Here is a 20181-nt window from a genome sequence, read left to right as displayed (position 1 = left end):
GGGGAAAAAAAACTCGAGCACAACTGTGTGTGATGTTTAAACAAAAAAAGCAAGCAAGTACATATAGATGACGTGGTACTTTTGCTATAAAAAGTGCTGTTGGGATTATTTGTAAACATCAGGAGTCATACTGATTTAATATTCATAAACTCCCTTCAGCTTTATTGTAGCTTGACCACTGCCAAGGGATTTTAATGAACAGGCTATAAGGGCTGCATTGTAATCTTGACCATTTGGATAGACAGCTTGCAACTACCCGCAGCAATTAGATGTAGATGGGCATCTTGAGGCTTGGATTATGTCCAGTACTGTATGTCCAATAGCTCACTGTTCAAGAGGTGATAGCTCAGAATGCCCTGCACATCTTTCTGGAGAATCAGTCTCTAGGAGGAATGCTATCCAGAAAATCTAGACCAGGGGTGTCAAACTTTATTTCATTGAGGGCCACATCAGGGTTGTATTTGACCTCGGGGGGGCAGGGGGCCTGTGGCCAGGGTGGCCATGGCCAGCTCAACATCACTTGTGTTGATATGCTATTTGACATTCCCAATTGTACAAATTTACCCTTGAAAGTGATGATGATGATGATGATTTAATACAGCCACCCACTTCTTTGACAAGTTGATCAATGCCAGAATTTATGTTACATAAATGACAAGAAATTTCCTAAAAGTCATAAACCTATTATAGGATAATTCATAAATCATTTGTAAATATTGCCATAAATATCAAAGTTGTTATTCCCAGAGATAATAAGCAATATATTAACAATTATTGTTAATCCCAGAGATAACCAAAAATAAAAGTTAAAGGACTTTTTTAACCTATGCCACCAAACTGGTAATCTCTGTAATTTAGTGCCCTTGAAATCTATTATATGTTGACATGACCTTTAAAGTCATACAAACTTGGATTGCAGCTATATTTGCAGACATAAGCCTCTTTAGTCGAACTTTATAAAAATAAAGCCCAGAGATGAAATTTTGGTGTTTAGTTATAAAACACATAAAATACACAAATCTTTACTTTGGAGGGATTCATTCTGGATACATACTTTAAAATCTGGATGTTTTAATTACAGTATTCTGGGGCTATTTGTAGCATTGCATTTCACGATAACACTGAATTATGATTACAATTATATTGTTTCTTTTTAGACTATAGTGAGAAGTAAAGATGTGCCACTGAGGAGGCATTTAAAATGCTTCTCACTTACTGTGCCAAAGTTTCTCTGAGATATTTCAAAACATCTCATCTCATTCACATTACATTCTACCACCATCCTCAAATAAGAGAATAAATCTTTTAGCAGAAGGTATTTCATTCCAAGACTACTGTAAGCACCTTAGTTCTCAGGATTTTTTTTTTTTTTTGGGGGGGGGGCTTTATAGTATTTAAACATTTTATGTATGCTTATTTTTTGTAACAGTATTTCCCATTTATATTTTTACAGTTTTAAAATTGTTTCTGTTTACACTGCACATACCTAATGATCACTTGATTGAAATTATCTTAACTCTCTGGAGTTAGCTGGATCCATTCGACAATAAAAACAAGATCTAGCAAATGTATTTATCCATTCGAATCTGGTAGATGTTGCTAAAAACATTCCTGGCAAAGCTTTCCTTTCTGAACATTTATAGATTGTGTCTTCCCTTTGATAACCATTTACACTAATGACTAAGAGGAGACAGAACATTTACAAAATAAAATTATAATAAATCTGAATGTCCTTTGTCAATTAACACAAATTATTCAAAAGTCATGGCCATTTCAGGCTGTACAAATAAGGCAGTGGCTTAATGGTTTGCAATATTTTATTTTCCTATATTTTAATTATAAGCACACATAGAATTTACCACAATATTAAACACTGTCTCATACGAGCCCTAAAAATTATCCTTAGGTTGATTACTCATAATTCAATAAATGCATTCATTCTGTCATCGTTATAGACATTCTAATATGTTCTGTATAAAATGTACAATAAAATTACAGTATATTGCACTGAAATGGAAGTTTTCTTATAATCTCATATTTATTGGCGTTATTTTTGTCTGCTTCTGGAAAATGTTCCTTCCCTTGATATCTATAAGCTTGACTTCATTGGCTGTATTTGAACCTATGTGTAGAATCTAAAGAATATATATATTAATTTTAAGAGCTTGTTTTGTATCAATGAAAGGCTCCAGGAAACATGACTTCAGTGCCAGAAGGAAGAGTGGCCATCATTCATGAAAATATGCACACCCCCAACAGGAATGAAACCAGCAAGCTGCACTGAGATGCAAACAGGAGGAATCAGGTTTCTAGTATAGATTTTTAAAAAAATCATAATTAGCTCTACAGTCAGTCATAATCATTCAAAGGCAATTCCCACAAATTAAGTAAATCCAGTAGCATATTCCGTATTCAAAAATACTAGCTCAGTTGGAAAGAGGATGAATGAATGGGCGAGGCTGAGGAATTTCTGAAGTGTGGAATACCTTCGACTTCCTCAACGAAGAGCAGACATTGCAACTTTGAAAAGCATTACAGTATCTTAAATCGGGCTGATCAATACATGATGGTGTAAGCCCAAACCACATCTACATGTAAACGGAAGGGCGCTGGATGGAGCCCCCAGCTTTGTTCCAATCCCGCTTTGTCCCTTGCTTTCAGGGACAACCCCCCCCCCAATTTACCTGCACCCTCGTTTGCACGGATTATGCGGAAGGCTTTTACCGCGTCGCGTCTGAAAGCATTACAGAGCCGGGATCACAGCCTTCTAATCTAAGTTTAAGGACGTGACTAGGAATCCTTTCGAGTGGGAGGTTTCCCCGCGTGTAAAAATGTAGCATGCCGACTTTGTGCTTATCCCGACACGCTTTTGTGCTTATAAAAGTATAATGCAGAACTTATTATTTTTTTTTTAAAAAAAATCAGACTTCCAATTTAAAAAAAGAAAAAAAAATGCAGCGCCCCCAGGTAACCAAGATCGCCGCCCGCCGCGCCTCCTCTTCCCCCCTCCTCGTTCCCAACTGAAGAGAACCCGACGGCCCCACCTCCATCAAGGCAGGCTGGGCTGTCTCGCGAGAATCGGAGCCGCCTCGCGTCGATTGTGACGCCGAGGAATGGAACGCGGAGAAGAGCGGCGGGGCGGGGACCCTTCCCCTCCGACCGCCCGGGAGTGGAACCCGCTCGGGATCGGTTTGTTTCTAAAGCCGGCCGATTTGGGCTGAAAGTCGTGGCTAAAGCCGAAGCCCTGTAAAGGCAGCCAATGCAAAAGGATCCGTGGCCCGCCGTTCTTCCTTAGCTGGCCCGTGTAGCCAACAAATCTTTCCTTTCGGGCGATCTCCTTGGAAAAAGCTTTCACGCGTTCGCTCGTTCACACGCCTTGGAACAAAGAATCGGGGAGGGAGGGAGGGGCGTTCATGGAACTCGCCACAAAAACCCACAGAGCACTACATTCCGCAGTCGATTTATATGGAGACCTAAAGGGAAAGCCGGGAAGATCTGCGGCTGCTTTGCTCCGCTCTCCTCCAGCCCGGCAGCGGGGCTCGTCCACTCGTCGCTAGAGGGAGGTGTGGTATAGGGAGAAAGGAGAGCAAACGGCCGCCAGACCCGCCAAGGCGACGGGGTTGTTTGGAGGGAGAGAGAGAAAGGGAGGAAGGACAAGTCGCCCCTCGGGCTTCCCTCGCCTCGCCTCCAGCGCGAGAGTCCCCGGAGGCGCCGCTGGCGAGGCCGCCCTCGGGCAAGGGGCGCTTCGGGGGACTCCCGGCAGAAAGAGACGGTCTTGACAGGGGCGGCATCGGAGGTTGCCCGAGCCAGGGACGAGGCTGTCATCCTCCCCCGCCTCTGCTTCGTCCCGTTCCCTGACGTTAAATCCGCCCGAGGGCTGCGGCTTCCCCCGCGTGAGCGCAAGCCTTTTCTCGGCGGCTCCGGGTTTCCATTTTGGATGGTGTAGCAGCTTTTCCATAGCCAGGGCTCTTCCCGCAGAGACCCCCGAAGCGGGCGCTCCGAGAGAGAGAGAGAGAGAGAGACACGCACACACGCACAGAGGGAAGTTCGCGGAGAAGCCCGCCCAGCCTCCCCTCCGGCTCACCTCACAAACAAGCCAGGCGGAAAGTCGCAAGAAGCTGCCAAGGAGGAGCGTGACTGAGAGACTCGCCTGGAGGAAAAGAGGAGGCGGAGGAGGCGAGGAAGAAGCGCCTTTGCCCTCCCATCTTCCGTCCTGACCGCCTCCCCCTTTGCTTGAATCCACCTTCCCTCCGCCGCCCTCTCTCCTTCCTCGGAAGCGCCCAGGGGCTGCAAGAGCCGCACTGAGAGGATGGCGTCCACCGCAACCTGCACCAGGTTTACCGACGAGTATCAGCTCTTTGAGGAGCTTGGAAAGTAAGCGTGGCCGAAAGCCCGCGGAGCGGCGACCGGAGGGCTTCGGGGCGGGCGGGGGGGGAGAAAGGGCTCTGACAGCTGGGGGGTTAGAGGAATGGCGCGCCGGCGGGGAGCTGCGCTGGGTCGAGCCCTGCCACTAGGTCGCCCCTCGCGAAGGGGACGGCGCGCTGTTCGGCAGCTCTGCCTCTCGCTGCCTTCGGGGCCGGCGGCCTGAACTGCGGGGAGGCTGAGCCGAACTGGTGGCCGGGCGGAGGGAGGGAGGGGAAGGCAGATGCTCGGGGAAAGGTCGCCTGCTTTCGCCCGTTTTGCTGCCGCGTTTATTGACGCGTAAAGTTCAGCCCGGGGCGGCAGGGCGTGTTTCTCTGTGTGCCTCGTGGGCGATCCGCTCCCGGCAGACCTTCCCGCTCTCCGCTGCCTTTCTTCCACGGGCTGTAAGCTCTGCCGGCGGCCGGTCGCAATAATTTTGACGCGGGTTTTTCCCACCCTGCCCGCCTCTCCGTAAAGTGGAAGGGGACCCAGGATCCTGGGAGAACCGCCCATGACGAAATCGGCCCTTGGGCAGCGTGGGTGGCCTTGCATTCGGACGTCCGTTCGAACGACGGCAGTCGAAAAGCAAGGTGGGCGGCGGGAGGCTGGCCCCGCGTTTAAGGACCAGGAAAGGTGCCTTTGCTTCAGGGGAAGGGGGCAATTCGGAGACCGACCACGGGGCTCCTCCTCTTGCTGCTGCTGCTGCTTCTTCTTTTGTTAGGACTATTTCCTTACAAAACCAAAACATCTCTCAAGTGGGGGCTATCTAAAGGCTCTTATAGAAACGACTTGCAAATGCTTGACCAATGGCAGGCGGGGGATTCGCGTCGGGCGCCTGTCAGAGAGAGCAGCCTCATTTCCGTGCTCGCTCGGCAAGGGAATCGCCCAGGGACGCTCGTGCTTAAAACTGCAGGTCGTGAGATCGGCGGCATCCAGGCCCACTCCGCGGAGCCTCGAGCTTAAATAAATAGAAGGGGTGTTGTGTCTGTTATATCGGAAGAGGAGGAAAATGGATAAAATGTAACGACACGATCCCTGCAAAAGATACATGCACACACGCCTTTGAATCAAAGCGCAGTAAAACACAGAATGGGTGTGAAAAAAAATTACACGAGTTCGGGCATACATTCAATATATTTGAAGAAGATATCTTTTCTTTACAGTTTAAATCCACTGCAACAAACCCAAATTAAGGCAGTATTTTTTCTTTAAAAAATATATATTTCTTGTCTTGTTTCTTAACGCTGTTCAGATTATTAGATGGTTAAATAGCATACCCCAAACTGGCACTTATGTTACTCTTGTTTATTGACTTCCAGGGGAGCTTTCTCAGTGGTAAGAAGATGCCTGAAAATCACTACAGGACAAGAATATGCTGCCAAAATTATCAACACTAAAAAGCTGTCAGCAAGGGGTGGGTATCCTTAAGCTATTGTGAAATATATTTGCAGTAATGCAGCTAGACCTGAATTAACTAGAGGGGAGTGAAAACAAAGATCTTTGCTTTTTTGTTTTACAGCAGAAAGCCATATTTATCCTAATGCATTTTTATGGGAAAATTTAAGTGTGCCTTCAGTGCTATTTAAACTATTTAGATATGTAATTGTGAAATTAGCTTCGCTATTACATTTAGGTAATGCTTCACTTTGCTTTCATTGGAGAAATGGACAACCAGTATTAATTCACCAAGACCCTCTTATGTACACACCCAAGTCATTCTGTGTGGCATTAACAAACAAACACACAGAAAAGTGACATGCTTCTCCTATTAAAACATTCTTGGTTTAAAGTAAAACTGATCATGCTGTAAATTAAATATTTTCATCTTGGTACAGTCAGATTAAGCGTCAGGATTATGCAAGCTCAATTTTAACATGTATAGGGTACTTTCCAAAATATTACAAACAACATTTATTTTTTCTTAAGCTCTGCTAAATGGTGTGGAAGTTATGTAGAGGAAGCTTACTTCGGAGCTTCAGTGTTGTTGTGTAGGAAAGGCTTCCAATAGATTACATTCTCCTTGTGTGTATGTGAGATTATGTCCTTAAATTTGTATGCTTGTTTTATGGTAAAGCCATGTTGATGTACTTCCATGGGGTATTGAGATTATGGATTATTTTCTGATAAAATATATCAGATTAATTTATAACTTTTTCAGGAGTATGGAAATAAATGGAGCCCTTCAGTATACAGACCCACAATGCATAGCTTAACAATAAAAGCTATGAGGTTGGAACACAACATTTATCATGTATTTATCATTGAAAATGAAGTGGTTCTATATATTTGTTTTTACATATATATCAAACTATGATATTTATAAGATTATTAGTAGTAAGTTGGCAGGCAATTTTGTCTGAAGAATGTTTGCTTAAAACTGATGCAACAGGTTTTAATAGGCTATACAGCCTAATCCCTATGTATGTTTATTTTGAAATGTTATAGACACCCTGAAAATGGCAGTTCCAAATTTAAGGCAATCTTTTCTTTAAAAAAAAAAAAGCAAGATTAAATGGAAATAAATAAATAATTGGTATAACCATAAATAATCTTTCTCATTATTACATCCTTAGCTTTTTGTCCTTTGGAGTTTGAAGTGATACGCTGCAATAGCATTTGTTTGTTTGTTTTTCCTATTAACTCCACTAGAGCTACTGTTGCAAAATGAAAAAAGATTTAATGCATTTTAACTTTTTGCAGCTCAGAAACATTTCAACCAGATTTTTCATTTCATTATAATATGTTAAAATATTGTGCAGTTGCACTATGTAGTTATAATTAATTGCATATTTTTAAAAAACTGTGCTCTGACTTTAGTGTTTTCAATATATAGAGGAAACAAAAAATAATTTAAATAGATCTTTGGATACTGTGGAAATGCCTAAAATAACCAACCATTATACTGGCTGTAGAAAATAAGTAAAATAAACTTTTAAATGCTTCAAATTTAATTTAGATGTGAACTTTAACTATCCACCTTAAACTATTCCATTGTCCTCTACAAATAGCTTATTCCTATTGTTTTTAGCACAATCTTTGAGAACTTTTTTCCATTACCCTATAAAAGAAGGGAAGCTTCCTTTAACCAATATTATTCTTTAACTAAATTCTTGGGGGATCATCTATTGTATGATTTCATCTCATCCATTTTGTGGACATAGATTAAAACCTTTGTAATGATTTAATATTTTTGTCTTCTTTATGGATGCCAAACTGCTATGGATGTCAAATTGTATTAAGTCTTGAACATTTCCCCATAATTAAATTGTTTAACAAGCAGTTGGAGAAGAAAATAACCCTATTATGACAGGTGAACTATTTTATTGAGCTTCAAACTAATTATTTTGCTAAAAAATTTAACTATGGGTTAACAACTAGTTTTGTTAACAGCAAGGAACTAGAACATTTTTGTTTCACTAAAGAAAGGAAAAGATCATTAGGAGTTGGGAAAGAGTTTGACAAGGGAAAAAAGAAATGTATTATGATGACAAGTCAAAGGTAAATTTATGTTTCTAGTTAGCAGAGTATAACAAGCAGTATTTATAATACAATATGGATTTAGCTAAGTTACATTATCCATTAGGATAATAATCAGTTGAAGAATTCTTAAATGTATATTAATTTACACTTCAGGCTTTACAAAACAATGTGCAGAGCAAGTAATAAGCATTGGATGCCATAAATCCATGACCTTATATTTGGCATAGAGAAAAAAAGAAATGTATTATGATGACAAGTCAAAGGTAAATTTATGTTTCTAGTTAGCAGAGTATAACAAGCAGTATTTATAATACAATATGGATTTAGCTAAGTTACATTATCCATTAGGATAATGGATAATGCTTAATAATCAGTTGAAGAATTCTTAAATGTATATTAATTTACACTTCAGGCTTTACAAAACAATGTGCAGAGCAAGTAATAAGCATTGGATGCCATAAATCCATGACCTTATATTTGGCATAGAGAATATTAACCTACTGTAAATCCATTTCTTCAGAAACTCCAATGGGGGTTTTATGCATCAGTCTGAACTCCTTAAAGAAATGTCAAGGCACAAATGAAACTTGTGATAAATTATAAATATGTTGCTCATTTACATTGTTAGAACATGCTTAAGTGTAAAATAGCCATAACAGTACATAAATTTTGTTTGGTTAACCCAAGTGCAATAAATCCCAGATTAATGAAGGAATGGCTGGAATTTTAAAAATATTTTTATCTGAGATACTCTAAAGAAGTATTTTTCCCATCTGTGGTATGAAGGACCTTCTTTATATGTTATTGCTATGAAATATGGAAGTTCAGGTGTGAACAAGCTTCAGAACATTGTGAATTTTATCAGTATACAGATTAGTGCTTTTAGGAACATTTTGCTTGAAAAGATAGCTCTAAATGTCCTTTGATGTCATTTTAAGACTGATTTATACAGTATACTATTTATTTGTGGATTTTCACTTTTGAGCATATTTACATTGCTAACAGTTTTCTGTGATGCTTTTGTTATGAAAGGGAATTTTAATGAAGCAAAGAAAATAGAATTTATGATTCTTGTCACTTTGAAGGAATCCTTTCTGAAATACTAAATTGTCTAAGATGCTATTTTAGAAATAAAATGGATAAAGCAGTATTATTGTGAATCTGTTTACACTTTTGTAGTCGAATTTGTTAACTTCAGATATCGAGTGATTTTGATAACTCCTGGACACTTATAATTGGAAGTGATTTTCAGGTGCTTCTGGTCTGTAACCTTGTTAGTCCGGTGTATTTAGTATGAAAATCAACCAGTCTTTTTCAATGCTTTACTTTCTTTCAAAATTTTTATAAAACTGCGGTCAATTTTTGTATCTTTCAATGCAGATATCAGTACTGTTTAATTTGAAAGGGAAAAAAATAACACACGGGGATGATGTAACACATTATTTGTATGGGCTTAATGCATTAAGTATGATTTGCAAATCAAACACACAATATTGTTGAACAGAAAAGGCAAATTCTATGCATATCATATTATTTTTTCTTCTCTCTCTCATCTTTTGGACCCTGCTATTCTGCTATTGTTTGATATCTTGCACTATCACCCTTTTCTCATATCTTCTCTTCTTGTCTTGTCTTTGGGAAATGTCTTAATGCCTCTCCAGTAGTAGTGCAAGAAGGATGGGAAGAATGAAAACAATGTTGCTTTTTAGTTTTTTCTAACTAAAACTAAAAAACTAAAATTTTACTTTAGTTTGTGTACAAGAGGTTGTCCCTGTTGTTTCAGAAGCATATCAACCCAGTTTTGTCTTCCTGGTATGATTGATGTGAATCATGAGCCATGGTGGCACAGTGGTTAGAATGCAATATTGCAGGCTAATTCTGCTGACTGCCAGCAGTTCAATTTTCACCAGCTCAAGGTTAACTCAGCCTTCCATCCTTCCGAAGTTGGTAAAATGAGGAACCAGATTGTTTGGGGCAATATGCTCACTCTGTAAACTGTTTGGAGAGGGCAGTAAAGCACTGTGAAGTGGTATATAAGTCTAAGTGCTATTGCTACTGCTATCATTACAGGCAAAGAGGAAACCACTACAGGATGTACTTCTTCTAAGAGTAAACTAAACACCTACTTACCTTTGAAGAAGTTTCACTATGCTTGTGTGTATCTGTATGGGTGTATATACAACAAAGCTGTTAGCATTGCATTTGTCTACTTTCAGTTTGTTTGGGCTTAAGGAATACAATACAAGAACCTTCTTAATTTTCTTTGAATGGTTAAGTAAAAGCTAATACTGGCATTGTGTTCGTTATTTTTTAATTATCACAATATGGTATACAATATATTTATCAAAATAAATGCAAAGTCAATCTATGATGGTTTGGAGCTTTAACAGATTGGAATAGTCCTTGTTTTCCCTTGTGTATTAGTTCTTATGAAATTTGATTTTCTTTGACTCAAAACTAGAACTATTGTCTGTGGTCTCATTCCGGTCCCAATACAGGATGGAAGAAGAGGTTGAAAGGAGAAAGAATTTGCTAAGAAAATTAAAATAAAACAATTGGAAGAAGTTATTTAGTATAAAATTCCAAATTAAAGCATCCACAGAAAAGGTGTGCCAGCTTCTGCTTGAAGTTATTTCCTGCATAGAATGTTATAATTTTCTTTGGTAATTGATTCTGCTGTTTAGCTGTTCCTATTCATAAAACGTTTTTCCATCATTGAACTAAAAACTGCTTTCTTGTCATTTAAGACTATTTAAAAACTGCCTTCTTGTAATTTTAAGACTGTTTTCCATGTCTCTACTTGGGGATAATAAAGAGTAAGTTGAGGTTTTCTCTAGTACCCCTCAAAGGTACATGAAAAGTGCCATCATATTTTCACTTGGTTTTTTTCTTCTTAGGGATAAACATTTCCAGTTTCCTCATTCTGTTTCAATTTTTATTCCTCTTTACTTTGATTTCCCTCTTCCAATCTGCGGAATCCTTTTTAGAGTATGTAGCCAGAACTGGACACAGCACTAGAAGCAGAATCTGACAGAGTAGAATAGAATAAAGTTATTACGGGTAGTCCTCGACTTACAACTGTTCATTTAGTGTCCGTTCAAAATTACAACACTGAAAAAAGCGACTTAAGATTTTTTCACACTTATGACCGTTGCAGCATCCCCATGGTCACATGATCAAAATTCAGAGATTTGGCAACTGACTCATATTTATGACGGTTGCAGTGTCCTGGGGTCATTGTGATCCCCTTTTCTGACAAGCAGTGTCAGTAAGAAAGCCAGATTCATTAAAGAACCGTGTTCCGAGCTTAACAACTACAGTGTTTCACTTAGCAACTGTGGCAGGGAAAGTTGGAAAACAGGGCAAAACTCATTTTTCAAATATCTCATTTAGCAACAGAAATTGTGGTCACAAGTGGAGGATTACCTGTATTCTCTGTGTATAGCTATACCCTGCTTGGCAGATTATCTCATGTTGTTAACCCTCATTCAATCTGTGATTATTTAAAATTCTAAGATCTCACATATGCTGTTATCCAATTAAGCATATTGCATTCCTCTTCCTGAAGGCTATCCTGAAATATGTTTAAATCTCATGTTTTCCTAGTTTAGCCATTGTGATTTGAGTCCTGGAATTGTTCCTCCACTTCCTAAAAGATCCTGCAACAAAGGGCGGAGAAAAGAGCCATCTATTCCATCTGTGTAACAGACAGCAATGAACAGAACCCATTTCTGTTCCAAAGATCCTACAGTTTAGCTGTCAACAAGTAAAGAAGACATGGGACAACACATGCTGTGTTGTACACATCCACTTAATTATGGAACGTAATTCTTTCTCCAGGCTGGTCTCCAAGGAAAACACAGTTTGTACCTAGCAGAATGTTCTGGAATATAGAATAATATGATGTAGAAAAGGATATTCCTGACTATCACCTTTTGTTCTTAAATAAACCAGAGGAGAAAAACACTGTGCTGTTAAACTTTAGTGATAATAAGTTCAGAATAGGAAATCCCAGTTTTTAAATACATAAATGAGTTACAAAGCACTCCTCTTTCCCTAAAACTGAATGTCAAGGTCATTCAGAAAGTTCAAAACATCCTCAAAGATCCATCTCATCCTGGGCACCCTTTTTTTGAACTATTACCATCTGGCAGACGGTACAGAATATTAAAAACAAGCACAAATAGGCTGAAAAACAGCTTCTATCCCAGGGCAGTAACTCTTTTGTATTCTACTGTATAGTGCAATGTTGGTGCAGTGTCGGGGGTTTTCAATTCAATGTGTGGAGTGTGAAGGATGTGTGTTTGTGTTTATTTTCATGGTCATGATGTGCACTGAAGATGGTGTTTGATTTCGTTGTACGAGGTGCAATGACAATAAACTAAACTAAACTAATTCATTCAAACCAAGAATATTGCAGCCTGCTGTTCCTTCTGTTTTGGGCTTGTATGCTTTACATTCCTTGAGTGAATGAAGGAAAGGACTTACAAGTCAGCTGCTGTTTTTGGCATATATTCATTGATGCTGCCTTCAGCTTTTATGTAATCTTAATCAGTATAACAGGATGTCAACATCTGGGTTTCATCTGGGTCAAAAACTAAGCAAGGCTAGGCCAGTTTAATATTTGGATGGGAAACTTAGAAACAATACTGGGTGGACTCTGTGTTAAACTTCAAAGCTGAAAAGGTCCTGGAAGAAGATAATAGCAAAACATACCACTGCCAAATCTCGACCACTCAGACATGACTATGAAGTCAGCAAGAGTTGAGCTTGACTTAAGGTACTTTAATGTTATTTACAGAACCAAAACGTAAGAAAAGCAAATCGAAAGCCTGCAGTGTCTTAGTTCTCTACAATGGCTGCTACATGTATCCAAAAATCCAATCAACAGCTGCAATTAAGAATGAAAACTAATAGTAAGCTTTGGTATACAAAGTATGGCTTATGATGTCAACCCTTGAGGTTAGACTGGGCCATGAAGAAGACAGCTCAAGGATTCCAGGAATGCTACTTGATTGCTGTTGTAGGATATCATAACATAATATTGAATGGTGTTTCCCTCTGCCTATGTTATACCAAACAGTATCGAAGCGAGGTTCTTTTGAATTTCTTATTCCTTCTTCCCTGGGACTGAGTTATCTTTTATTTTCTTTAACTTCTGTTGCATGCCTTCATCAAGATTATATCCACATTCCTCTATGAATAACCAGCCACTAATGTAGACCACCTTTCTCTTGTATTTGTCATGCACAACGCAGACCTGGTGCCTTTTCCCCAGACTATACACTCATATAATCATTTTATCCCTTTTCCTCCTGTTATTGGGAGCCTATTCTGTTCTTAACCTGGATCTGGTTTTCCTTGAAAGTAAATTGGTTAGGAAAATAGAAGGTCAGAAGGGTATTGCCCTGTTCTTCGCTTCCCCTTGTGAGGTAAACTTTTGCTGCTACTGCCAATGGTCCAGCTGCTGTGTATCCTCAGGCATGAGGGTCACGTTTAAAGCTGGAACAACAAGGCAGTCAGGGCAAGTTGGGGTCACAGATGATATGGAAAGGATGAAAAAGCGCCTCATGCATTTACCTAGCCCTGGGTGCTTTCTCTGCACTGCATTTACTAAATGGCAGTGAGTGAAATTTGAAAAGAAATCATAGACCTGCAATAATTGCGCCATAATCATTGAGAATCTGAGTGGACAATTTATCTACTTCAAGTGCTTCTGTATGTCAGCATCCACTTTACATTCATGTTGAGGAGAGTTTGTTCCTCTTTGTAGCATGCCTCCACCCCCATTTTACTTATTGTATGCCTTTTATGGCTAGAACTAGCTATTGGATAGCGTTGAATGTATTGCTACAAATGTTAGTTAAAATTAATTATTTCTAATAAATTAAATCTGAACAGTGTTCCGGGCAGCTACAGGAAAATTGTAATACTCTAATTTCTGTATTCTATATTTATTCATCACAATGTAATGGTACATTTGTGGTATATAGGATCCCCTCTTTAAAGTGATCCCACATGTACTCTTCCCAAAATGAGTTACACTATTTTTGTAAAACAAAAGGAGCTTCTTTTTCTCAAATATATCAAAAATAATCTGGTTTCTTCACTTACTTTAAGTAAATCAGCAAGTTTTCCTTTTTTTTCTAAGATGTTCTTTCTTTTGTTCTTTTGCTTAGGAAGACACATGAAACAGTCTTAGAAGTAATTTTAATTTTCTTTGCACTCTTAAATGAAATGCAGCTGGGCATATACGAAAAGAAACTCTTCAGTTATTGGTCAAACTGATTTTAAAGATTTGTTCTGTATGTGCTTTGCTAATAAAAAATGTTATTAGTAGTTATTCTCTAAAATTTAGGAGATTCAAACAGTGTTTTAAAATAGTCCAGATCTTTAAACCTAGCATGACATTTTTGTAGGCCTAATGTCCAGAGATTTGAGATTTTATCAGTGTTGATTCATGAAATAGTATCTGTTCATTGTAAATAGTTCATAATCATTATTTTAATTGGGTATTTAGTTACATATGAAAGTTTGGATTAGGAAGAACAATTATTCAATGGAATAGCTTGCCTCCTGGAGTTGTGGGTGTTACATCACTGGAGGTTTTCAAAAATGGACAACCATTTGACCAAGATGGTATAAGGTCTCTTGGCTTGAGCAGAGGTTGGGCTAGAAGACCTCTAAGGTCCCTTCCAACCCTATGATTCTTTGAGAACAGAGAGGACCCTTAGTTCTGCTATATCAAACCGATATTTATGGAAGGGAACATGGTTTTATTTGAAACAAATGCATATACTGTTTGCACAAATTGTATATGTGTGCATACATGTATTCATAAATATTCATAAGTAATAGATTTAGTTGGTTTGATAGAATGTAAATATTTGAGAAAAGAAAAACTATATACATTATTTATTGAAAATACTGAATGCCAGTAAAGACATGAATAAACTGCCCAGAGAAAAGTATCAAGACTGGATGAGAAAGGGGTGTCTAAGGGCAAGACCCGCCCCTTTTGTGTGTGTGAACATCTATCATCTTCTTAACATTAGCCATGTTACTAAATCTACATTGTTATATTCATGGGTGGCTGCTGGGTATCCGAAGGAAAGCCTTCAGAGCCCGGGGATGGCAAAAACACCCCTCCCCAGTTGTGGTGCAGGAGGCCAACTAGGTCATGCCCACCATGGCCATGCCAATCCAGCAACCCTTTGTTAAAATTTTTGAAGCCCACACCTGGTTATATTCAATAGTGCCTTCATAATCTCAACAAGCAGTAAATTTGTACAAGGGAGAAATGGCCTTAGAAAGCTTCCATTCCTTATTTTAGATTCGGAATATAAAAACATGTATTTAGATTTAAATATTTCATATACCAGTAGTATTATAAAACTATCCCACATCCTTAGGAGGAGACATCCATCAACTTACTGATTTTGACCTCCCACCAAGACAGTGATATGACTAGTCTGGGTTAATTAAAAGACTAGTGTTCTGAAATCTATAATCTTATATTACAATACAAAATATTATAGTATTTAACACCTGACTACCTTGAAATATTTAAATCTAAATACATGTTTTTATATTCCGAATCTAAAATAAGGAATGGAAGCTTTCTAAGGCCATTTCTCCCTTGTACAGATTTACTGCTTGTTGAGATTATGAGAAGCTACACACAATACTTGCATATTTTTCTTATTAATTCATTTCTGATGTGTTGGAATGTCTGGTGTGGTGGTTGATGGTTCATGTATTCAGGTCAGCATTTTTAGAAACCATTTGGATATTTAAAAGTACTGTTGTTTAAACTGCGGAAGCAACCACCATAAAAAGAGTAAAAGTTCTTGCAGAAATAGACTGTAGTAAACCTGATACAGTACTAATTTCAATTACACACACAATACACATATTAAAAAGGGAAATAAAATCTTATACAAATAGTATACAGTAAAAATAAATAAATAATAAAAAGCTTAGATAATATTGTTTCACAGCAGTTCTAGCTACAACTATATCTTTCTCTATGATTATAGCACAACTGTCTTCCTTTATAGTCTATCCTGTCTAATCAAAACTGTAGATCATAAGTTCATTTTTTTCTGTTTTACACAAAAAGTTCCCTGTCAGCCAATCAATTCTGAAGTATACCATGAGCAATAAAAAAAATGAAATGTATGAATTAATTTCTCATCACTAGAGGAAAAGACAGTAAACAGCATATTAGAAATTACTTTTCCAGATGTTTTTATTTTTGTTTTGTGGATTTATTGTTATTTTAATGTTGTTTCACCAGCTTCCCATTTCTTTTGTTGTCATTTGTTGAAGACAACTTCTCAAGGAAATGAAAACCACAAACTCTTCCGCTAACCATGCAGCACCTGCTGTGTTCACAGCATGGTAAACTAGACAGATGGCAAAAAAAAATATTTTTTTAAAAAAACCCTACCAACGAGTTTTGATATTTGCATATAAAAATATTATGGAGGAGAATGTCTGTCAGTAATTGCCCTATTTCTGGCTATGAACTTGTTCAAGTGCACAACATTTCGGCTCCTTTCCCTGAAATCTAATGGGTCTTTGGAACTGCCTTTTCCCTGGCTGTCCCCACCTAATGGAATATCTGGAGATTTGGCAGACTCCTTTTTAGCCTTTCAGAAGACCATTGTCAGATAACAGATAATCAGAGTTGGAAGGGACCTTGTAGTTCATCTCGTCAAACCCCCTGTCCAAGCAGGAGACCCTACACCATTTCTGACAAATGGCAGTCCAATCTCTTCTTGAAAGTCTCAAGTGATGGCATTTTAGTCCTCGTATTTTAGTCCTCGCATTTTAGCTAGGTGCTGGGATAGAATGATGACATTTCAAGCTGCTTGCAGGCATCTCAAGGAGATGACCGGTTATTTTAAAAAAAATATTATTATTATTTTATGGTTTATGTTTTTATAGTTGTTGGTTTGATTGTTTGTGAACTTGTTGTGCTTAAAATAGGATTATTTAGGTCTATTAAATAAAATAAAATAACATTTAGTATGGGTAACCTTTGTATCAGTAATAGAAGGATTTTTTAAAAGAAATGTTACAGATGTTTAAAAGAAATGTTAAGAGCCGCTGTACTTCTTTTTTTGGATCTAATAATGGCAACATGCAGAATTCATATATTTTCAGCAAGTAGCGACCTCTTAACTATTTTATTTTAAGTCAATCGTATTTAAAGTTGAATTAAATATCTGCTTTGAATCAGAAGCCCCATCAGTCTAACTGTCAGGTCGCATTAGGAAATATAGTGAACACTGAACCACCCTTGTGTTTATATATAGGTATTTATATTTATACCTTTCTTCCTCTTCATGCCATTGCAGTGTTACTAAAAAAGCTTTTATGTTTGTTTACATCCTTTGCCACATTGCTCTATCTGTACAATAATTCAGTGGCTGAATTTTTTTTCCATTCTGCTTTTATGCTTTTTCTCTTTGCTATCCCTCCTTGTCTTTTGCTTGTGTTGATGCTGCTACTTTTACCACCACCACACTTTACAAAGGGTTTACAACAACTCCCCACAGCCAACTTGCCATGGCCAGTTCTCTGCGGCCAACTCGCCATGGCCAACTCACCACAGGACAACTCATCATGGGTCAAGAGTTACACTAATATTGAAGAAATAACCCAATAGAATCATTAAGGAAAGGATGCCAAAGAAGAGATGAAATAAAATGTGAATGACAAAAATTAAAATATTTTTAAAAATTATTTTAAATAATTAAATTGAATTGTTGAATTGTCCCACAGCGAGTTGCCCTGGTGAGTTGGCTGCAGTGAATTGGCCATGGTGAGTTGAATGTGACAAATTGACTCTGGCGAACTGTCCCATTCTGCTTTGCAAATGCTTTACCTAGAAACTGTTTGTAACTACTCTAGAAAGAGGTTGGTTTCACAAAGCTGATACAAGCTAAAGATTTTAACCTTTGTCATTCACATTTTATTTCATCTCTTCTTTGGCATCCTTTCCTTAATGATTCTATTGGGTTACGGATAAGAATGTCCCTATTAAAATGTAACTAAGTAGTTTAGATCATATTCCCAAATCTTTTTCAGGTCAAAAGCCATACTTTTCCATTGACTAACATGCTGGAAATGAATTTAAAAAATGGGCCCAGTTTTGAAAAATAAATGGTGGGGCCAGGACAAAAGAAATAAGCTTGATTTAATTTAACATTTAAAGGTGTATCCGTTTAATGGTTAATATCCGTTTGTAAAATTATTTCCTAGGTTTTTAAATAGTTTTTTCATCTGTCACATTAAAATGTATAATTTGGTGGGAATTTTTAATGAAGCTTGGGGAGGAGATAAAGGTTATGTACATCTTCTCCATATCTAACTGCAATTTATTTATTGTAATTGCAGATTTATTTATTGAAGAAATTCTCTAGACAGATGAACAATTTGCTTTTTTTCTACCAGTGGCTTCATAAAATAAAATGTATTTTTTGTTTTCCTCCTATTTGCTTTGCTGGCTGAGGAAATCTGGGAGGTGAAGTCCACAAGTCTTAAAGTTGCCAAGGTTGGACACCCCTGATTTAAATCAATAGGTTGATGGATTAAGATTGATACTGTATGTTACAGCATGCCAACTGACAATTTATTTAAGTAAAAGACTATTTTAAACAAGAAGATGGGTCATATAGCCTGGTTAGCAACAAGGGTGATGTCTATGGAACGTCTAAGCTTTAAAACCTGTTTTTTGATCCCAGCAGATAACACCCTGCAAACATGGTTTATATTGTATAAAGTCACCATTTTCAAGTAATATTTCATGCCTTTAATGAAATAGATTCTTTCAGATTAGAGATCCTAGCTTGCATAGACTAGTATGATCTGAGACCTCCATATTTATGAACTATTTCCGTATATATAAAGAAAGAAATTTTGGCAGAAGCCTAGTACGCTAGTTTATTATGTACAGATTTTTAAAATATGTATAATGTTCATTTTATGGATAAACATTCAGTCAGGAGTGATAGAGAGGGGGGATAATCTGGGATAAAATATCCCTGGTCTATATGAAATCCTGATGCTCCTATTATGTACCCATCAGATATTACAAATTCAGCAGCAAAATTTTGGTGTGACTTGAAGACGAGCAATTCTTGAATCATGTAAGCAAGTCTAGCTTATGTAAAAATAAGTACGGTTTACCTGTTTTGATTGGTTTACTCTTTGAATTGAGACACTCTTGCTGTACTTCCTGCCTTGATGTAGCAGCTTACTAGTCCTTGCTATCATTACTTGTCCCTTTGTTTGTTTGGCTTTCTCACTCTTAACCCAGGTGAGTGAAATAAATAGGGATACTAGATCTTACACATTTTATTGTCAAATAAAAAGGATAAAAAACAAGAACTGATGAAGATAAATTCTATAGTGTCAGTTCCTGGCTCTGAATCTTGTGACTAAGGAAATCAGTCCCCTCTCCATAATGAATTAGCTCAATCTCAAGGGCTATAATTATAATCATCCTTTATATATTTAAAAAGAAACAACCAAAGGTAAAAATTCCTTTCTAACTTTAAGTTGTCACATGCAAAACAGTGGTGAAGGAGATACGATTGTTCAGAGCATAAATTGCTTAAAAAAAAGAAAGATAACAAGATTCTGAGCAGATCAGAAGATGACATAGAATTACTTCTCATTTAGAAGAAACTCTGATTAAGTTGTGCAAAACACATAGGAGTGCTGAATCAGCATAAAGAAAATAAACATTAGAGACAATGACAGAGCTTTATCACATCCTCATTGCCTTTTTTTATCACATCTGGGTTGAGTAATTCTGCTTGTGTTATGCTTAGGAAGATCCTACTTGAGACATGAATTTGTTTTAAGATTGCAATCTGTATAAGAGACAGCTATAAGAGACAAAGGTGCTTTTTCAAGAGGCAACTGGACTTTCTGTTTTTTTCTTTGAAGATGTTTCACTTCTTATCCAAGAAACTTCTTCAGTTCAGGGAAGAGCTTCTTGGATAAGAAGCGAAAGTCTTTAAAAAAATCAGAAAGACTAGTTGCCTGTTGAAATAGCACCTTTGGGACAACCATGACCTGGATAACTGATAATCTCCGTAGACATAAGAGACAACTGACTGTCTACTTTCTTGTCAAATATTGTAGACAATAGTCTAAACTTCATGGCCCTGAAAAGAAACTACAATAATAATAATAATGTTTTGATCCCAATCCTTTGAAACCAACTTGTGTGATAGATATCTTCACGTTTGTATTTGTACATTATTGAGATTTACCAATTCA

At 37.8% G+C, this 20181-nt stretch overlaps 1 protein-coding gene across 15 annotated transcripts in view; it reads left to right on the top strand.

Annotated features, from left to right (window-relative positions):
* Window positions 1–4262: 4262 nt before the first annotated feature.
* Window positions 4263–20181, top strand: part of CAMK2D (calcium/calmodulin dependent protein kinase II delta) — a 132312-nt gene continuing 116393 nt past the window's right edge. For all 15 annotated transcript variants that reach the window (XM_026668726.2, XM_087962988.1, XM_087962986.1 and 12 more), the window contains exons 1-2: window positions 4263–4374; window positions 5721–5815. In XM_026668726.2, the coding sequence (XP_026524511.2) occupies window positions 4310–4374; window positions 5721–5815 (160 nt within the window). In that variant the 5' untranslated portion in view covers window positions 4263–4309. The remainder of the gene's footprint in view (window positions 4375–5720; window positions 5816–20181) is intronic.

Source organism: Notechis scutatus, chromosome 4, assembly GCF_049901735.1.
Source record: "Notechis scutatus isolate UNSWTSFEM ecotype Mainland chromosome 4, rNotScu1.2, whole genome shotgun sequence".
Lineage (NCBI taxonomy): Eukaryota > Metazoa > Chordata > Lepidosauria > Squamata > Elapidae > Notechis > Notechis scutatus.
The sequence above is the reverse complement of the archived record's forward strand: the minus strand, read 5'-3'. Positions and strand labels throughout refer to the sequence as shown.